The sequence below is a fragment of the Sparus aurata genome, chromosome 21, assembly GCF_900880675.1.
Source record: "Sparus aurata chromosome 21, fSpaAur1.1, whole genome shotgun sequence".
NCBI classification, from domain to species: Eukaryota; Metazoa; Chordata; class Actinopteri; order Spariformes; family Sparidae; genus Sparus; species Sparus aurata.
The window spans coordinates 134,973-155,705 of record NC_044207.1 but is presented as its reverse complement, the minus strand read 5'-3'; the positions used below and the strand labels follow the sequence as shown (position 1 = coordinate 155,705).

The following is a 20,733-nucleotide window of genomic DNA, read 5'->3' as shown; positions in this document are numbered from 1 at the left end:
ATACTTTTCTGACCTATTAAAATACATGCTTGACTGTAAACGCTTTAAAGTGAACTTCTCACTTGTTGTCAAATATCCTCTTTCAGGATACACTTATGTTGCATTCCATTTTGGGGGGGGATCTGTGAGATTAAACCGCAAAGGGCGATACCGGGCTACAATATATTGTCATTCTGCATCTCTGTATGAACAAATAAGCCACAATAGAACAGACTGAGGCCTTTGATTAAATGGGGTAACAGCACAGCCCAACAGACTGGTTACACCATTGAGTACATGCTTTTTCTCAGTCTTCACTCCCTGTATGCACTGGTTTGTGGCATTGACGGTACAAGTCGCATTGAACAATCTGCACTGTTTCCCCTAGGATTGCGATGTAGCAGCAGAGGTGTCACGCATGTGCTTACATGAAATAAAAAATGAATCTTAATTCATTTGCAAAGCAAGCCGTCCAGGAGGTTTCTGTGTGTCTGTGGCAGCATTACGGCTGCAAGTACATAAAGTGCATATGAGGTCAGATGAGACAGTTTTTAAAACTCATCTGAAAATTTAAACACGCAGGGCCAAAATCAACTTTGGAGGAGACGATTGACATTTACTCAATAACAATTCCTGAAGTGGACACTAACGGTAGTAGTGCTATAATTTTGCTAACAAACGTAGCAAATGAAAACTGCATTGCTACTGCAAACACTGCTAGTTGTATTAACAGTAATGATTATTATATTGGTAAAAATAATGACCGCTCAGCACTGTCAACATTTTTTGTTCCTCTGATTCATGTCTTCATGTCACTCTGCAGGTAGTCAATTCATTTGTCATGATGGAACTTCATTCAAAGTAGAGCTCCACCAAAGAGCCTGCAGTCATTGCGGAAGGTTATCTGATGTGTCATGAGGTTTTTGGACGTGTGGGGCGAACTATGAGTAACTATGAGATGATTAGATATTTTCATCCAGTAATGTGATGTATGTGACACCAAGATGTGAAGTAAGCAAGACAGAAAAAGAAAGCGCCGCGTTACGGTATGTGCGCCGTATATTTTCCAGTTTTTTTGTCCTTTGCCATTCACACCTATGAATATAGTATTTTCAAACTGTTAATGTACTGTTAGTTACATTTATGACAGTCTTGTATGTCATTAATATCTTGGAGGGAATCTGTCAACTGTCATTAATTGACAGCTGTTGCTCGCCTCGGTGCCCCTCTCCCGTGGTGGGCTGGCCTCCAAGATGAAATAACAGTCTGATCATGCAGAATATGTACTGTCTTTGAATCGAAATGGATCAACCAGATGTTGCATATTTTACAGTTGGCTTTAGCTCAAGAGGTAGAGCGGGTCATCCAGTAATTGGAAGGTCGCTGGTTTGAATCCCTGACTCCCCCGGCTGCATGTCGAATTATCCTTGAGCAAAATACAGAACCCCGAATTGCTCCTGATGAGCACCTTGCATGGTAGCCTCTGCCGTCAAAGTGTGATGAATGGGTGAATGTGACAAGTGTTGTAAAGTGTATGTTCAGCATTGCTTGCTTCAGGGTTGACATTTGCCCAATGCTTTGTTTTTTTGTTTTTTTTTAATTGTTAAATTTCTCTTTTATATGCTATAATGCTTTACTGTGTGTGTGTGTGTGTGTGTGTGTGTGTCTGTGTAAAATTATGTAATGTTATAATAAGGTGTCCTTTCCTCTCTGCTTGTATGCTTTACTGGCGGGTATAGTAATTGACCTAGATATGAAGCGTCCATAGTGCAAAATGATTTAGGCCGACCCAAACGCTTTCCTTTCCCCTCCTCCTCCCCTCCCCTCTCCTCTTCTTTTTTCTCTTAAGCAAAAGCAAACAAAAAGAGAAATCAGCAGCAGCGGTCACGTTTCCATTCATGTTTTGCTGTTCATTTTTTTCTCAATTGATTTACATATCAGAAACATGAAGAAATTTTGCCCCCATGGTTCCCATAATGCTTTGTTTTTTGCAAACATCAAGTAATTGATCACTGCAAATCTTGCAGTGATAATGACCATGGGCCGGCCTGTTTTGTTTTTTTTGCTGCATTCGCTTCTAGCAGTTCATGTTTGCATTGATTTTGGTGATTACGAGTTAATACTTGAAGCTATATCGACTAGTAGTAAAATGACTTCTTTTCTGACTCTCAGAAAAAGTATAAGGTTTGACTGGTTCAAAGGATTACAATGTGCATTAAAGGCAAGGATAGTATGTGCAGGTTGATTTGATCCTAATAAAGTGACAAATAATGAAAATCCGATGCATTCATCACTCAAATTCAAGTTTTACATGTGTGAGGGATGTGGAGAGAATCGGGTGGTTCACTTGTCCAGTCAGCTCACTCCTCTCCTTTGACCTTGCTTTCTCTCTTTTCTTTCGCTCTCGCGCTTGTGCTCCCTCACTCCATCTACCTCTCTGAGGAAGCACATCTATAAATAACCCAGCACTCAGCTGCCACACCCTTCCGTGTGTGTGTGTGGGGGGGGCGGCGGCGGCGAGAGAGAGAGAGGATTTTGTTTGCAGTACACACAAAGAAGTCAGACATGCATGTAGGCACCTGGCATTGTCTGCAGATATGTGTGCAAATACAGCACTTTCTGAACACACACAGGAGGTGTGTGTGTGTGTGTGTGTGTGGCCTTTTTGCTGCTATTGGTTGTGTGTGTGCACGGCCGCTCGGTGGTATCGCTCATCACGTCAGCAGGTGTACCTTACACCCCACCCTTGCCCTGTTCTTATTTTTTTTTTTTTTGTTCTTCCTCTTTTCCTTTCTCTTCCATATTTTTCTCCGTGGCTCTGCTTCCAGACCCTGCTGCCACATATCTGAAAGGAGGTCACACTCAGTCACACACACACACACACACACACACACACACACACACACACACACACACACACACACACTGAATCACACCTAGACAGCATGTGTCAGTGCTAGGTTATAAGCTCATGAGTATAGGGAGGAGTAAATGAAATGTTGAAGATGTAGGGGGAGGAGCTTGTGTGTACACCTGGGCAGGACTAGTTTTAGAAGAAGTCAAATCGGTGGAACACACTGCCTACTTGTGTGCTACGTTGACCTCTTTATTGCTGAAATTGTTGTGTCCACACAGGCATCTTTGCTGCTGCTTCAGGGCTATTGCCAGCTTCATCTTTTTATATGGAGTTTGCCTTTGCTGATTATCAATATAAATGTGATTTTCCTTTACCCCACTGAAGGAGCGAGAAAACAGGATGGAGAAGAGAGGGAGAGATAGAAAAAGAATGCATAGGGGAAAAAGAAATTGCCATTCACCTGTAGTGTCTAATCTCCATGTGTAACATATTCTACAGTTACATTTCGAGACATTTATACAGATGTTAAAACCATAGTGAAATGCTGGTATGATGTCTATAACTGTCTACAGGTCATTTTCAGGTCTATTTTTGTTGGACTGTAAACTTGTTAGCAAATGGTTGCCTAATTGTACATTTTTGGACTCAGGTAGTGTACAGCTGCCTCCTCTGGCTAAAAACAACACAGAGTGAACCAAAGCAATAAGGTAAACTCAAGCTGCAGATTCCAGTGGCATTTAGGTTCATTGCTATGAGCAATCTCTTTCACATGTTACATTGTTTTCACACTGGCATTAGATAGATCATTACGAAAATATCAACTTGGAGCAGCTTTGAAGTGATACCATACCCACTCTATGCACCCACAGTTTGGGCAAATCTTGTACATATGGCTTTTTCAGAATGAACAGAATAGTGTGTTACCATGACACATGAATGGAGTTGTACATCAAAACAGTTTTTGACACAAGGCAACAAACTTTTCTGAGCAAGTCGATTTCTTTCACACGCCTTAAGCATTTTGGGAGGACTCAACTGGAAAATAAAGGAAAGATTGTTGGTAAAGAGTTGCTGAGTTGAAACGGTAGAAGACAAGGACTGAAGATACTGAGCATGTTGGGGAGGAGAGCTGTGAGGCCATGAAGAAGCTAGTAGGAAGAGAGGGGAGAAGGCGTGCGTGCGTGCGTGCGTGCGTGCGTGCGTGCGTGTGTGTGTGTGTGTGGCCAGATGGCTCCAGCGTGTGGCGACCAGCCAGAGGAACAGGTGCAGGTCACATGACCAGCCGTTACCACGGAGATGGTGATTGCTCTTGGCGTGAGGATGAAAGGAGAAGGGCCCCAGGGACAGAGAGGGGGCGAGGGAGGGAGGGAAGGATGGAGAGAGGCACAGAGCAGGAGAGAGGCTGAGGGACATAGGCTCAGAGTGAGAGAGAGAGATATCCAGGCATACAGTACTGCAGAGGGCAACAAGGGGGAGGAGGTAACACACACTAGCTCAGACAAGGAAGAGAACACAACACAAATACATGTTAGTAAAAGCCTATTATTGTCTCCTGACAGCCTTAGTATATCATTAGATGTTGGTGTTTTTAAAAGAATCAACATTTTGTAAAAAGTATAGTTGGGTTGGGATGGTCCATTCCATCTGGGATCCAGTTCCAGGTTTGCAAAATGCCATTATTTGCAAAGCTCCAATGCAAACGAATCTCTTCTTAAATCTCTCCTCGCTTTTTTTCGTCTTTTTTTCTTTTTTTTTTTAAGGATAGTGCAGTGTACATAACATTCAGGTTCTAGCTTCTCATTTGTAGCCGACCGTCATTTTTGCCTGTTTGAGTGACATCACTGGTGGCTTGGCTTTAGCTATTCAGTGTTAATTCCTCAAGTAGCCTATATAGGCAACCAAAGGCCTTTTACAAATCTTCTCTGTTGTCTGGTTTATGACTTCACTGAAAGCAGGTGTGTTTACTTACTGCAAACATCACTTCACTGCAAAAGAAAATGGATATGCTTCCCAAAACATTAAATGAGGCTTTTGTACAAGGTTTTGACATCTATTTTCATAGTCAAATGTAGACGTCTAGGATATAAGTTGTAGAAAGGAGAAGATGGAAAGATAAGATGCTGGACAGACACGCTGGGTACATTGTTGATGCTCCAATGGTTTTTATTCTGTTACTTGCTAGGAAAACACAGTGATGAATGTCATTCTTTTCCACCATGAATTGATATTACTGATGCAATGTGGCACTTAACTTGCTGTGGGAAATCAGATGAACCTTATATTTGAGTACCAACATGTCTCATGTCCTCTGCAACATAGCTAGTTAAGGTCCAACCAATGACATTTGTTGCTTGTCACATCTCTCTTGTTTCCAGTCTGCTATTGCCTTCAAAATAGAGGTTCATTTAAAATGCAAAAAAAAAATGTTTGCCAAAAGTGGGCAGAGAACAGTGGAGAATAAAGCAAAACCTGTCTCAATGGCTACCTCTATGCAAGGTCTATATCTGTTCAGACAGTGGAAAGGAGCTCCATACATGGGCGCAAGAAGCATTTCAAGTGAGGGTGGGACAATTTTACTGAATTTTTTTGTATTTATATAAAGTGTATTTGTCATTATGTATTCTGGGTTTTTTGAACTCAAGTGCCCCAGATCACATACTTCATTATATTAAAAAGCTACATTTATGTAAATTGATTCAATGACTTATTTACAATAGCTTAAATCGCTTATTAAATGCAGATGATGAATTAAACTGCAAGGCACTAAGATTAAAGCTCTCGCCAATTGATATCATCTCCAGAATTACGTTCTGATTGCATCATTTATGATAAATTGCAATGATAATTTAAACATTAACGCATTTCATGGTTTTATATTAAAAGTTAAATTGTATTTAATTCCCATAAAATTATGAACATACTGTTAGAAAATAGCATGTTGGATAACTAATTCTTGTTTCTTTTGTGGTCTGATTAAACATTAGTGTTAAAATCATCGTGGCCCACTAAGCTCCTTCCCTCCCTCTGGATGTATGTCGGACAGTAGAGTCACCCAGGCAGGTGTTTACACTGAAGGACAGCCTAGAACAGGCACTCGGCCATGCATGCGTCCAACTGATGTCCCTCTTCTCCAGTGGATGACCAGGTCCACTATAATCTCTGTCAGCATATCTGATCTTTATCAACTCAATAGTTATGTTGTGGGGCCTTTTTGTATTTGGAGCCAGTTGCATTAAAATGTAAGGCGTTCCAAAGTTTGGCGACCCTTGTTATTCCCTCACATATTGGATCAACGTGTACAGACAGAGACGGTGTGAGACTGAAGGGGGGTGCTGAGTAGCCTCTTGCTTTTCTCTGTGGTGTGGGTGCACACACTCATACATAGAGCCCGCTCCTCTTTCTTTTATTCCACGCCAGAGATTACAGGAAGCCTGGGGGCCTTTCAACCCCTCCCCCTCCTCTCTCTGGGGCCTCTTTCTGTCCCCCTCTCCCTCTGCCTGTCTCTCTCTCACTCCCTCCCTCCCTGTTCTCTCTTCCTCTCTGTGCCTGTATCTGTCTATCTTGCTACCTCCACCCTTTGCAGTCTTTCATCATATTAACCCCCTGTGTGCCAGAGCCTTAGGCACACTAATGATTTCTAAATGGATAAATCAAACATGGCGACTGCCCTGGGACAGGCAAGCCCCCGTGCGCACGCGCGCATGCACACACACACGCACGCACGCACGCACACACGCACACACACACACACACGCACACACACGCACGCACACACACGCACGCACACACCTTACTGTATTCAAGCTGTATAACAGGTAATACTGTTTACCAGTAGCGGCCTTCCGTTGCTTTTTTCAGTGAATTTTAAGGATTTTTCCCTTCTCTTTTCTCTTCCTATAGCAGTAAGAAGGTTGAGGTTGAGGGCGGAGCTAACATTGCTAAGAAGGATCCCAAGAGGAAGAGAGAGTGCTCTGTCAGCGATGACGTGGAGGTGAAGTCTCCACCCCCCTCACCTCCTGAAGATGAAGATGATGATGGTGTACAGGTATGAGCTGCGTACTAGGAAACAAGTGGTTGTGAAGTTTGATTAGAATAGATATAAAAACTTTGATAATATTGTGTTGGAGGAGAGTAGCTGTCCAGACGGGTCCCACTGCCAAAATCAGATGATACTCATCAGCGACTTTTCAGCTGCTACATGCTTTTTTGCACTTAAACAGTTTTTAAGCAACATATAATTTAGGAAGAAGTGTCTGCATAAAAATATGAACTTTTTGTAATTGCTGGATTTGGAAGGATGGGGCTTTTTGGAGGCACAAGCAAAACGCCATTGTATCTATTCACATGGCCCTCATAATTCAATTAAAAATGGATCTGTTTGAATAGACTAGCATCTGGCTATTAGCTGCATCAAGACTCGTGGCCCTTATTCAAATAGGAAAGTGCCTCAGCAGCAGTACTCTTTAGCCAGCTCACTGCAGCCTACTGCAGCAGTTATTATGTTATTTTGGCAACATTTTTAGCTAGACATATACACTGATGTTTTCTTCAAAGTCAATATGGATAACACACTGCACCATATGGAGCAGAATATTAAAATGAAGTTAGTTTCTTACAAGACGACAGCCTGGTGAATGATAAGCATACATAACCCTATAGTTTCCTCTGATTGTAAAAAAGTAGTATGCAGTATGATATCAAGTGTCACTACACATTTATAACTCTCCTTCTTTGAATCTGTATTTTTCCTCATAAATCATAATGGAATGTCTTGATGAATGAAGTGACAAGGATATGGTTCCAAGTTGTCCAAATGCTGTGCTCAGAATTTCTGTAAGGGTTACAAACTAGAGCTGATAAAGAAAACGTTTCCTCCCCTCTGTCCTTCTCTGCCAACAGAAGCGTCGTTCCAGCCGTCAGGTAAAGAGAAAGAGGTACACAGAGGATCTGGAGTTCAGGATCTCAGATGACGATGACAGCGCCAACGACTCGGCAGCACCTAAGTCCCCATCACAACAGGTACAGCTGGGTGTCTGTCAATAGTTGAGATGTAATAAGTGTGTATGGCTAATGTTGACATCAAAGATTTTAAGACTTGGCAGAACTGATTAATATTACATAGGGATGTCCCGATCTATATGTATGTATGTATATGTGTGTGTGTATGTGTGTATATATAGATATAGATATATAGATATAGATATATAGATATATAGATATAGATATAGAGATATAGAGATAGAGAGATATAGAGATATAGATATAGAGATATAGATAGATATAGATATATCTCAATATATATAGATATATCTAGATATATATAGATATATAGATCTAGATATATATAGATATATAGATATAGATATATAGAGATATAGATATAGAGATATATAGATATAGATATAGATATCTAGATAGATATAGATATATATATGTAGATATATAGATAGATATAGATAGATATAGATAGATATATATATATATATATATATAGATATAGATAGATAGATAGATAGATAGATATAGATATATATAGATATATATATATATATATATATATATATATATATATAAATTATGTGTATATTAGGGCTGCACGATTCTGAAAAAAATGTGAATCACGATTTTTTTGCTTAGAATTGAGATCACGATTCTCTGGCACGATTTTTTTCACAAAATGTTTATTGCACTGATGAACTTGAACAAAAAACCAAAAACATTGTAGTATGGCAGAGGCACACTACTATGCCTCTGCCAAAGCAATGCTTTTTTAGTTTTGTTGAAGTTCTATCACTGGATGAGAAATGATTTTTACAAAAGTAAAAAAAAAAGATTTGTCTCCAAGATGAGAGTGCATCCTTTTATCCCTCATGTTGTACAGTTTTTGTTGGGGCTGTATCCTTGGCTAGGTGATATGTGATAGCTGCTGTGATCGGCTTTCTAAAACGGAGGCGTAATATTCCTCCTTTTCCAAAAGCCGCCTCTGGGGTCAGCGTAAACATGTGACGTGAAGCCCGAAGTTGGGCTGTGAACAATTGACAACAAATTTGTCTTCAAAATAAGAGCTTTACATTGCACCCAATTGGAGTTAAGAACTGGGTTCTTAGCGGGGGGCTTTTAATTTGAAAGTAGCGACCGTTCCTAGCTTTCGCTACAACAACAAGCGAGGGATCCAGGAGACGCTAGCATCTCCCGGATCTCAGCGGCTGTCCAGTTGCCCATCTAGCAGGCGAGGTGGAAATAAGTGTACCCTCCGAGGTGGCAAATCGGCGAACCAAAACAGAACCTCAATTTGCCGCCCTCTGTCTAAAACCGCGGACCTGGCCGCCAAAAGGACGCGCAGATTGGGGGCTTGCTGCCCCGTCTAAAAACGGCTTCTCACTCCTTCCAAACACTCAACTGCAGGCGGGCTTCCTCCACTGAATCAAGTGCTGCGTTTGGGGGCGCTTCAAAATATCCGGGAGGAAAATGGGAGCATTTGTTTGTGATTCAGCTCTAGATATAAAATTATTCAGAATCGCTATATGTGGAAATGAGATCACGTATATGTGTGAATCGAGATCGCAATTTTTTTAACGATTTTTCGTGCAGCCCTAGTATATATAATATGTGTGTGTGTGTGTGTATATATACACAATATCTCACTGCATGAAACTCCAACACTTTACTTGTTCTGTGTGTTTCCAGGATGTGGCTGAGGCTGAGGGACCTGTTGTGGAGAAGATCATGGGCCTGCGAACTGCAAAGAAACAGGTGAGAGACACAGAGTGTTTATTCAATTGATACACTGATTTTGTCGGCTCATCTAAAAAAAACTTATCCACCAGCCAACACATGCACGCATACATAGTCGCTAGCCAGCTGCCAATGGGTTACCCCCCATGTACCCCACACAACTCAAATTCATTCAGTTGACCCTGGGCTTGGCACACAGTCAAAACCTCAGTGCTAGCTATGCCAGACACCAAGTTTGCGTTTCCTCTGTGTGCGCGTGTGATGATTCATGGCATTACAGTAGAAGTATGGTGGAGGGTGTGTGTTGCAGTAGTAAAGGTAAATGAAGGTGGACGGCTATGCTATGATGAGCTACTGTTTGGTTATTTCTCCATTTGCACAATATGACTTATTAATTTGTTTCTAGATTTAAAGTCAAATTTGTTCATGCCCCCGCCTCCTGAAATACAATATTAAATAAATAAATGAATACAAATGTATAATTTCCCCTGAACTTTTATTCACATTTGGCCTTCATGTTGTAGCTAAACCAACAGGCTGCTGAGCTCCGAATCAAACAATAGTTTCCTTCGGTGTGACAGAGACAAGCAGAGAGTCAGTGTTGGATGACATGTCAGTGTGAAACTGGTATTCAGGCTCCTTCTGTGCCACTTTACTTATTCAACAACATGTTGCATAACAATCACAAGCAACTTCTGCCTCGTCACCATACAATGCTATATTTGCAGTAATTATCAGCCTTTCATTCCTTTTCAGCTGGAGTCAGGGAATGAAGTGGAGGTGGAGGAGTTCTACGTCAAGTTCAAGGGCTTGTGAGTAACACACCAGGTTTTTCCTTGCCTCTCCGCCTCTTTTGTTTTTCACAGCAGGGCATCCTCTTTTTTTCAGACTTATTTCAGTACACAGGCCATGGTTTATGTGGGTCCATATGTATGAAACGCTCTGTTAATTGAACCTGAAAGCCTTTTTCACTTTGTTTTACCATGAGATGATTCATTTATCTGTCCTGTAGATCCACTCATACATCAATAACACTGTGTTATTAGTACAGCCACATCATGTCATACTGTTAAACACATGTGGAATTTTTATGCAGCTTTAACTGTAGAAGTAATTTATTCAGCTGGCACAATATTCATTTTTGTCATCTAAAAAAGAATGATGACCAGTGTTTAGTCTTTTGTAGCATTTCCTCCAAGCACTTCTGTGCTCCTTGGCTTTGTTATGTGTGTTTTTATTCATTCGTTTTCTGTGTTTCTTGTGTCACAGTTCGTACCTCCACTGTCGCTGGGCAGATCTGGAGGAGCTGGAGAAGGACAAGAGAATACACCAGAAGGTCAAGAGGTTTAGGGCCAAGCAACAGCTCAACAGCTTCATAACTGAGGTAAGCCCTGACATCTACACTACAATTGGCCCACTAGTACTCACTTTGCACACCCCCTAGGTAACTACATACAAGGGTCAAACCACCTGACCAGCAGTTATTGTTTTGGATTTAAAACCACTCTCAGCAGGTGCAAAAATCTGTTTTTTTTTCTCCTGCTATAAGCAAGGATTTAAAGACCTGTGTTTCTAGTCTTATTCATCTTTATTATCCTACTAAATTTGATTCATAACAGCTTAACTGACAATAAGTGTCACATGGAATAATGCACACTGACTGAGCAATCCACACAGATCAGCAGCTCAAACCGTCTTGATCAAGAAAAGGAAAAAGTAGACAAATTGAAAACCACAGTCATGGAAAACACACATAAAACTTATTTTTCAGTCATACAATGTGAAGTAAGTGCAGTAAGCCAACTTATCTTGACACCATCGTCGTGCTTCTAACACTAGCACTCCATTTTCTTTCTCTCCAGATGGATGATGAGCCTTTTAACCCGGACTATGTGGAGGTTGACCGTGTCCTAGACGTCTCAGAGAGCACAGATGAAAACGGAGAGGTGCTTTGATCTCTTCCAGTCATCTCTCATGGGTTTGAGCCTCTCCTTCTCCACGCACACTCACCAAACCCTTCCTTCTATTTCTGTGTGTCGGTTTGTGTGCAGACGGTGACTTTATATTTGGTGAAATGGTGCAGTCTGCCTTACGAAGACTCCACCTGGGAGCTGAAGGCCGACATCGACCAGTCCAAGATAGAGGAATATGAACACATCGCAGCACGCACACCCAACACTAAGAGAGTGGTAAGTAGCTCTGCACGTGATTGTCAGTCTGTGAATACTCTGTTGCAATCTGGCTCCCAGTAGGCAGTTGTGTGTTTGTGTGTGTTGGCCTGATGCCTGCTCCTTCCTCCTCCAGATTTACAGCTCCCTTAACTGCTCTCCACAGGGCCACTTTTTGTGGTCTTACCAATTCTCTCATACACACACAAGCACTGCTCTTGTGGCCAGGCCAAACCACTAACAGTGTGTTTAATGATGAACAGAAGTAGCTGACTGGCTGTGGTCATTCCATTCATCACTCCCTTCTCCCCCTGTGTCCATCTATTTGACTACTGCCTACTGTTTCTTCTTAAGAACTATCTTCGAAATGCTCCATCATGCAGAGGCAGGATTTGGATTTTTCATATTTATCTTTAGAGATTTTTATTTTATCCCTTGCTAGCATTCATCTTCCCAGGAGGGTGAATTCAGATGACTTAATTGGTCAAAATTTCAGTCTGTCTGCAGTTTAGTGCATGACAAGACTCCTTGAAAACTAAACCATAGTCCCGTGTCTAGGAGTTTTTCATGTGGAATAACATGTGGCTTGCATTTGAATCTTTCAGCAATCGACATCCTTAATACTAATGATTAGATCAGGATTGATAAGCCTCGCTGTCGTTTGATAAGCCTTAATGATATTATTTGTGTCTAGGATCGGCCGCCAGCAGCCGACTGGAAAAAGCTGGAAGGCTCCAGGGATTACAGGAACAGCAACGCACTCAGGGAATACCAGCTGGAAGGCCTCAACTGGCTAACCTTCAACTGGTACAACTCGTAAGTCACCATTAACTTTATTTTATCAGAAGTAGTCCCCAACTCCTGCTGCCAGCCTGAACATGTGATAGCACCTCATTTAATAGTCTGAAGTGGACATTAAGTGGCCCTGTAGTGTAACGGGTTTAAGTTTTCCCACCGGTGCCATCTCTTCAGGAAATGTATGTTCCGTTAGTACAACCCACTTTCTTCATTAGCACAAAAAGATTTCACTCCATGTACATGTGCATTTTCCATTTGTTTTACTTTCATGTGCACCTAATCTATCTATTTGTGGATCAGTTTGAAAGGGTGGTTTTCCAGCAAGTATTTTCCAACTCATCACACGTTTTTTTGCATCAGATCACTAGAGTGGTAAAGGACCGCCTTTTTTCAAAAGCTACCTTAATAAATCAAAAGGGGAATAGCTGCTTAGATCATGGAAGTAGATGGATGTAGTCATGTTAAAGTCTTAAGTCTTATCGAGATGTAAGATTACATCAGGGTCACTGTAGAGAGTTGTCTTTGCCAAATGGCATGTGGGCATTTACCCATTCAGTGAAACTAAAATACAAATCATGTAAAACGCAGCTTACATGCAGTCCACCTGTTTTAGGTTGCTCATTCACTAATTTGTTCTCCACAGACGTAACTGTATCTTGGCCGATGAGATGGGTCTAGGAAAGACCATCCAGTCCATTACATTCCTCTATGAGATTTACATGAAGGGCATTCAGGGGCCATTCCTGGTCATTGCTCCACTTTCCACCATCCCAAACTGGGAGAGGGAATTCAGGACCTGGACCGAGCTCAATGCTGTGGTCTACCACGGCAGCCAGGCCAGCCGCAAGACCATCCAGGCCTATGAGATGTACTACAGAGAGGCACAGGTAAATGGGACAAAACGGGGCTTCTTGTTCTCTTATTTTGAAGTCAGTTGGTTTTTTCAAATGGGTTTTCAATAAGATGCCCAAAATAAGGTCCAACTTTCCAACTTGTACAACAGTAAATGTATAGTAAAGTGTGTTTGTATATATACAGGTGACAAAGTTTTGTGGCCCTGTTGTAGTTAATCCATAGCCAAATGTTAGCTTTCTCAGGCTTTTTGTCAAGGGAACCAAGGCTGGGTTGGCCTCCAAAAATACATCATTCCTGCAGCACTCTAATATGAGGTGTTGTTTTTAAAAAGAATTATAGGTGCAGTGTAAATGAGATAATCAGTAGAATAATGGTTGTCGTTGAAAACCCTAAAGGTTCACACGGCTATAAAGTGCAAATGGAGCTGATCCAACTCCAGTGTAATGACACACTCAAGGCAAAGTACAACTCTGTGTGCACTGCACCAATCTGCCTACAGGCTGCCCAAATAAATGCTCTGCATGGTTGGCAGCGCATACCTGTGTCAGCAACTTTTCTCTGTGATGAAGATGAACACATCACACAGGAGTTGTCTCACTGATGCACACATTCAATCTATCCCGAGAATTTCCACAGCTCAGAACCTGACCCCAAGCATTGAAGAACTTTCATCCAAGCCAACAGTTGTCCCTTATTCAGAGCAGTGTGCGCTAGACTAGAAAATGCTGAGGAATATATAAAAAATGTGAGGCACTGATGTCTTTATTTTAAATTTGATCTCTCATTTGTTTGTTAAATCAATAAACTTGGTTTGTTCTGAATTCTATAAGTTTCATATTTCTGTTTGAACAATTTGTTATAGTATCTGAAAAAACACTGTCAATTTAAGTCTTTTTAAAAAAAATATATTTGATAAATATTGAGCCTGTCCTGCCCTCGACTGAGTTCAACACCCCTGGATTGGAGCTACAAGAACATAACTGTGTCTTTTAGCTTAGAATTGTCCAACCTAGAATTCATATCAAGGCTTTCTCTATAACTAAGTCTGTATAAAATTAATGTTAGTAATTTTCTGTTATCCATTTTTTTAAATTATTTTTTTGCCCGGTTATCGTGAGCAGTATGTTATCTTGCATTACTACTGCATTAATACTGTAGATGGTAGCTTAACCTGAGTTGTGCCAACAGGAGCTTGTTAAGTTCACATTAGAAATAGACTGGGGGGGGTGCCTACACCTTTCCCCTTGGAGGGCCAAAACTGAAATCTATTGGTTGGCTGTGGGCCAAAAGCAAATGCCTGTAGTGTTATATACTGTAGATGCAAAATGGTACTAGGACCCCACGTTTCTTAAAATGACTGAGCATGGCAAGTAGTTTCACATTAAAGAGCATTTGCACAACCAAAAAATTAAAAATGATATGATACTATTGTTTTACAATCTTTTAAGTGAGAAATATCTAGTGGGCCAAACTGAACCTTTTGGCGGGCCATCTTGTGACACATACTGAGAGACCAAACAGAATGTGGCTTGTTCTCACACTTGCAGTACATCCTCTCAGCAGCTTTGTATGACAAGTAGCCACTATGTGGATAATGTAGCTGTACAGTAGATTGAAGAAATGAGATGCTGTTGAGAGACAGTCAGCAGATCTGAACACCTCCTCATCCAGCTGGGGATTGACAGTGCCCCTCTGCTGTATAAGCTCTTTACAGTGCTCTAGCTGTAAGCCATATACTGTAAGCTCTTATTGTACAATGCTGCTAACATCTTTCAGTGTAACCCTGCCGCAGCAAGTCTGAAGAAAATAAGCCGTAGTAGCAGTGCCCTTGTTATAGCTGCTTGTTTCTAATCCAGGCTGAAGTAATCCTCAAGGTTGCAATGGACACTGTGTCCTTTTGTCCTGGACTGCTTGCTTCTCTACAAAGAGAAAGGACATACAACAGCTACATGGTGTCTCAGTCTACATTGTTTATTTCTTCTATGTTCTACAGATTTTTTTAGTAGGCGATAGGCAATGAGGTGTATTTGACCTGGTTTGAATAAAGAAAAGGGGCTCACTTTCTGAGGTGAACATACCTCAGAGTCTAACTTAACAACACCATTCTTTTCTTCTTTCTTTGTCTGTCTTTCTTCGTGTCTGCAGGGTAAAATAATTAAGGGAGTGTATCGGTTCCACGCAGTCATAACAACCTTTGAGATGATTCTGACTGACTGTCCGGAGCTTCGCAGCGTGCCATGGCGCTGTGTGGTGATAGATGAGGCCCACCGCCTCAAAAACCGAAACTGCAAACTACTGGAAGGACTCAAGATGATGGACATGGTGAGTGGTGGCTATGGCAAGAGAAAAGGAGGAGGTGGGAAGAGGCTTTTCAAGTCTTTTACATGGTCTAAGAGGTGTGCTCAATGCTTTTGACAGCCTAAAATTTTTATAGAGTTGGGCCTTGCCTAGTTTCTATGCCATGTTATTACAATCTCTCTCTTTGAGGGTTAAAGTTCTGAAGTCATCCTGCTTTCCATTTTAGAGACTCTAAATATATCTTTCCTGTCTCTCTCTCACCTGCAGGAGCACAAAGTTCTGTTGACAGGAACTCCTCTCCAGAACACTGTGGAGGAGCTCTTCAGCTTACTTAACTTCCTGGAGCCTGAGCGGTTCCCGTCTGAACAGACATTCATGACTGAATTTGGAGACCTTAAGACTGAAGAACAGGTAAATGGAAGACTCCTCTGTGTCATCCAACATGTCTTTTCCTAAATTCCACACAGACTGAAGTGTTAACATTGCATCTGTCTCAGGTTCAGAAATTGCAAGGCATTCTGAAGCCCATGATGTTGAGACGACTGAAGGAGGATGTGGAGAAGAATCTGGCCCCAAAAGAAGAGACCATCATTGAGGTAGGACTGACGTCATGTCACGTCCTTCTGTGGGTGGCAGTGGTTCAGGAAAGGAAAAATAATTGGATCATCTGTTATTGTCAGGTGGAGCTGACCAACATCCAGAAGAAATACTATCGGGCCATTTTGGAGAAGAATTTCACCTTCCTGTCCAAAGGAGGCACAGGAGGAGGAGGTGGCGGTGGAGGAGGTGGAGGAGGCAGCGGAGGATCCAGTGTCCCCAACCTCCTCAACACCATGATGGAGCTGAGGAAATGCTGCAACCACCCCTACCTCATTAATGGTATACACACACTTCCAAAATTAAATAATAAAGTATTATTAATCTACAAACCTTTAATTTCCGAAATAATTTTGTTTCCTGGTGTTTGAATTGTTTTTCCTCACCCAGGAGCAGAGGAGAAGATCGCAGAGGAGTTCAGGGACTCCCACGGGACAGACGTGGCAGATATGGCACTCCAAGCCATGATCCAGGCCGCTGGCAAGCTGGTGCTCATTGACAAGCTGCTGCCCAAACTGAAGGCTGGCGGACACAGAGTCCTGGTGTTCAGTCAGATGGTCCGTTGTCTGGACATCCTGGAGGACTACCTCATCCAGAAACGGTGAGAAGAGAAGACGCCATTACACCTCTTGAGGCAGAGCTGTTGAGTGCACACTCAAGCTACAACCTGAAAAGGGATCAGATCATGATGTTTGTGCCAAAGTTGCTCAGTGTAGATTAATGATTATTTTCATTGCTAAAGTAATCAATTAAGTAATCAATTAGTTTGGTCTGTAAAAATGCCAGAAAATTGAAAAACCGCTGAATGTCTTGATTTGTCCACAACCTAAACATTTCCACTTTACTGTCAGCGAGGTGTAAAGGAACCAGAGTACATTCAACCTTACAATTAAAAAAAAAAAAAAAAAAAAGACTCAAACTGATCATTGATTGATTTTGTAAATGTAAAAGCCTACATGGTAAAAATCTATATTATGAAGATGTGCGTCACTGATTGACTACATGCCTGATGCACTGAATTGAAAGCTCTAGATACTAATTTTGTTTTTCACAGCTATTCTAAACAAATATTTCATATTATTTAGTTAATAATAATTGATCATTTCAAGTTTTCACATCTCTACTTCAGTGTTGAAACATTATGTTACTGAAAGTCATTCACACCCGTTATACCACTCTGTGTCCAGATATCCATATGAGCGTATTGACGGCAGAGTTCGTGGTAACCTGCGCCAGGCAGCCATCGACCGCTTCTCCAGACCAGATTCAGACCGCTTTGTCTTCCTGCTGTGTACAAGAGCTGGAGGACTGGGTATCAACCTGACTGCAGCAGATACCTGCATCATCTTTGACTCTGACTGGAATCCTCAGAATGACCTGCAGGTATAGACCACACCATGCTTTGTCTGCAGTTTTCTTGGTGTATAATGATTCAAGTAGTACTGAGGGGACATTTGATTCACTACAGCATGTAACTATTGAGGCCATTGTACTAGAGTGTCCCTACCAGCTTTAGGGTGGGTGTGGGTGATGGAGTGATGACTGTGTGCTGGATGAACTCTACTAGCTGCATTTAGCTCTGGTCCACTGGGGTGTATCATTAGTCCTGTGCTTTAACTCACATCTCCAGCTAAATGTAGTCCCGTGCACTCAACGGATAAGTAAATAAAATTTGCCTGAGACCAACATGTCTGACTTTGTGAATGCGTCCTCCTCCAGGCTCAGGCCAGGTGTCATCGTATTGGCCAGTCCAAGGCGGTCAAGATCTACCGTCTAATCACCAGGAACAGCTACGAGAGGGAGATGTTTGACAAGGCCAGTCTGAAGCTGGGGCTCGACAAGGCCGTCCTGCAGAGCATGAGTGGACGAGAGAATGCCAATAGTGGGGTGAGTCCTCGTATTTGACACAAACACAATGTTTTCAGACCCCTCTTTGGGTACATCCCTAATCCCTTTTGTTTGTGCGTCCACAGGGCACCTAGATCTAAAATCAGGGAGTGTGTCTTACAAACACAACATAAAACATTGATGATTGCTCTTGTGTGTTTTCAGTCAGTATTTGCAAAGCACAACACAAAATATTGGTCATGGAATTAAATGATTTTGCTTCTGGTCAAGGTCCAACAGTTGTCCAAGAAGGAGATTGAGGACCTTCTAAGAAAGGGAGCGTATGGAGCTCTGATGGACGAAGAAGACGAAGGCTCCAAATTCTGTGAGGAAGACATCGATCAGATCCTCCAGAGACGAACACACACCATCACCATTGAGTCTGAGGGCAAGGGCTCCACCTTTGCTAAGGTAGACATGTTACTGAGTCTTAAAACTGTAGAAAACATTTGTATTCTTCTTTACTCATCTAATCTGTTCAAATTTACAAAGTCTGGAATGTGTGTCATAATGTGTGCTCATGTTTCCCTATATGCAGGCCAGTTTTGTTGCAACAGGTAACCGGACAGACATTTCTCTTGAGGATCCAGACTTCTGGCAGAAATGGGCCAAGAAGGCTGAGCTGGACTTAGATGCCATCAACGGACGGGTACTAGATGCACGCACACGCACACGCACACACATTACACACTTGGTAGAGTCTACATATGGAGAGGGGACTAGCAGTGGTAATTAGTCATCACAACCACCACAAGTTTAGGAGGAGGAAAGTGAGACAGACTGGGAGAGAGACAGAAAATCATGAGGGAAGGAGCGAGAGAGAGAGATTAATATTGACAGTTGGGAATCTCCTCTCTTCCTTAATTACCCATGTTTCCCTGCTCTCATGTGTGTGTTTGAGCGAGAGAGAGTAAGCTGCTTAGCTCCACTTAACAGCGCAGATGCCTGGAGGGTACAGAGATATCACTTAGGCTTGCGCTCACACACATACATTCGCACACACATGGGCACACACACACACACCAACCAAGCTCAGTCTCATTCTTACACACACATTGAGCACTCTGCTGACAGGCATCTTTATATCTTTGCTGTCCTTCTCTCCATATGTGTTCACTTTTGTCACGAGTATATTCAGCCCTCCTGATTTCTTCATCTCTCCTCTCCCTCAATGCCTCTCTTTTGGAGGGCCCTTTACTGGAACACTTAATCCAGCTTGACGAGTGAAAACGCGGGCCTCTCCCCTGGGATTTCTTATTGTGTGACATTAAAATGGAAATGACTGCAGTGCTCAGTAATAATTGTGGAACTAACTACTGCCCTGTTTGCGCATATGAATAGGTTTGCAATGGGGGAAAAAATCAAATTAACTGAACAAAAATGTAATTCATTAGACAACATAATTAATGTCAGTTTCTGTTTGAGCTGGGCACCAATTTCCTCAGCATCAGGGTTTCAACTTGGGGCCAGATATCCAATTAATCAGGTTTTGTATACAGAGAAGTCAGAATATTCAATAAATGTATAAATGGACCACTTCACTGGAGTAAAGCAGAAGGTGCTTTGCATGTTGTTATCCAATTCAATTTAATTCCAAATTGAAGGCTATATGTAATTGAAACCAAGTTCTTGGTAAATAGAAAAAAAGCTTTCAGAATAGAAGAACATCCTCGATCATAAAAGTATGCTGACTAACGTTTTCATGGAATTTGTCTCCAGAACACACTGGTGATTGACACGCCGAGGGTGAGGAAGCAGACACGACATTACAGCAGCGTCAAAGAGGACGAGATGCTGGAGTTCTCTGAGCTGGAGAGCGAAGACGACGAGCCAAGCAAACCATCTTCCAAACCACGACGACCCCAAGACAAAACCCAGGGCTACCCTCGATCTGAGTGCTTCAGAGTGGAGAAGAACCTGCTGGTCTACGGGTCAGTCACATATTCATGTTTTCTGCTAATGACGCTGTTGACCCCCTTGTTGAATGGTTAGCTCACCTCCCAGAACCGCTGGAAATTGATTTAGGGGCCGTCATTAAATTACTTGGCATAAATATATTAATACAAAATAATTGCAGTTTTTTCGATATCTTCCATGTCGTGTGACATAGTGACTCCAATTCAGCAGCAGATTGTATTAGTAAACTGGAGAAATGAGAGAAAGCTATTTTTATTGTACTTTAGTGCTTCCTCTATTTTATATGAATATTAAAAGGCTAATTTTCACACTTCACACAGATAGTGATGATTGGGTGAGGCCGGCCATTTTCATGGCTGACTTGGCGTGTGTGTGTGTGTGTGTGTGTGTGTGTGTAAGAACGAGTAGTGGTGGTGAGTTGTCAGCGTTGTTATTGTTGCAGTCTAGTCTCGTGGCCCGAGGCTGTAGGACACAAAAACACACTGTCTGACTGGCCTCCTCTCTGCTCAGCACTCTGTTGTCTTTTCCCATCATCCATCTCTCTGTCTCTCTCCCCGTTTCTCTTTATCTCTCTCTGTCTCTCTCTCTCATCCTCATCCACCATTCGACACTGTCTAAAATCATTCAGAGTAAGACTGGTTC

At 41.9% G+C, this 20,733-nt stretch overlaps 1 protein-coding gene across 2 annotated transcripts in view; it reads left to right on the top strand.

Annotated features, from left to right (window-relative positions):
- The window catches only part of chd7 (chromodomain helicase DNA binding protein 7), an 86,998-nt gene that overhangs the window by 46,112 nt on the left and 20,153 nt on the right, over window positions 1-20,733 (top strand). For both annotated transcript variants that reach the window (XM_030403541.1, XM_030403540.1), the window contains exons 5-23: window positions 6,737-6,881; window positions 7,736-7,855; window positions 9,524-9,589; window positions 10,328-10,383; window positions 10,841-10,955; window positions 11,434-11,517; window positions 11,623-11,760; window positions 12,434-12,555; window positions 13,181-13,424; window positions 15,538-15,714; window positions 15,958-16,101; window positions 16,188-16,286; window positions 16,371-16,569; window positions 16,678-16,888; window positions 17,475-17,670; window positions 18,007-18,174; window positions 18,406-18,585; window positions 18,713-18,823; window positions 19,894-20,105. In XM_030403541.1, coding sequence (XP_030259401.1) covers window positions 6,737-6,881; window positions 7,736-7,855; window positions 9,524-9,589; window positions 10,328-10,383; window positions 10,841-10,955; window positions 11,434-11,517; window positions 11,623-11,760; window positions 12,434-12,555; window positions 13,181-13,424; window positions 15,538-15,714; window positions 15,958-16,101; window positions 16,188-16,286; window positions 16,371-16,569; window positions 16,678-16,888; window positions 17,475-17,670; window positions 18,007-18,174; window positions 18,406-18,585; window positions 18,713-18,823; window positions 19,894-20,105 — 2,787 coding nt within the window. The remainder of the gene's footprint in view (window positions 1-6,736; window positions 6,882-7,735; window positions 7,856-9,523; window positions 9,590-10,327; window positions 10,384-10,840; window positions 10,956-11,433; window positions 11,518-11,622; window positions 11,761-12,433; window positions 12,556-13,180; window positions 13,425-15,537; window positions 15,715-15,957; window positions 16,102-16,187; window positions 16,287-16,370; window positions 16,570-16,677; window positions 16,889-17,474; window positions 17,671-18,006; window positions 18,175-18,405; window positions 18,586-18,712; window positions 18,824-19,893; window positions 20,106-20,733) is intronic.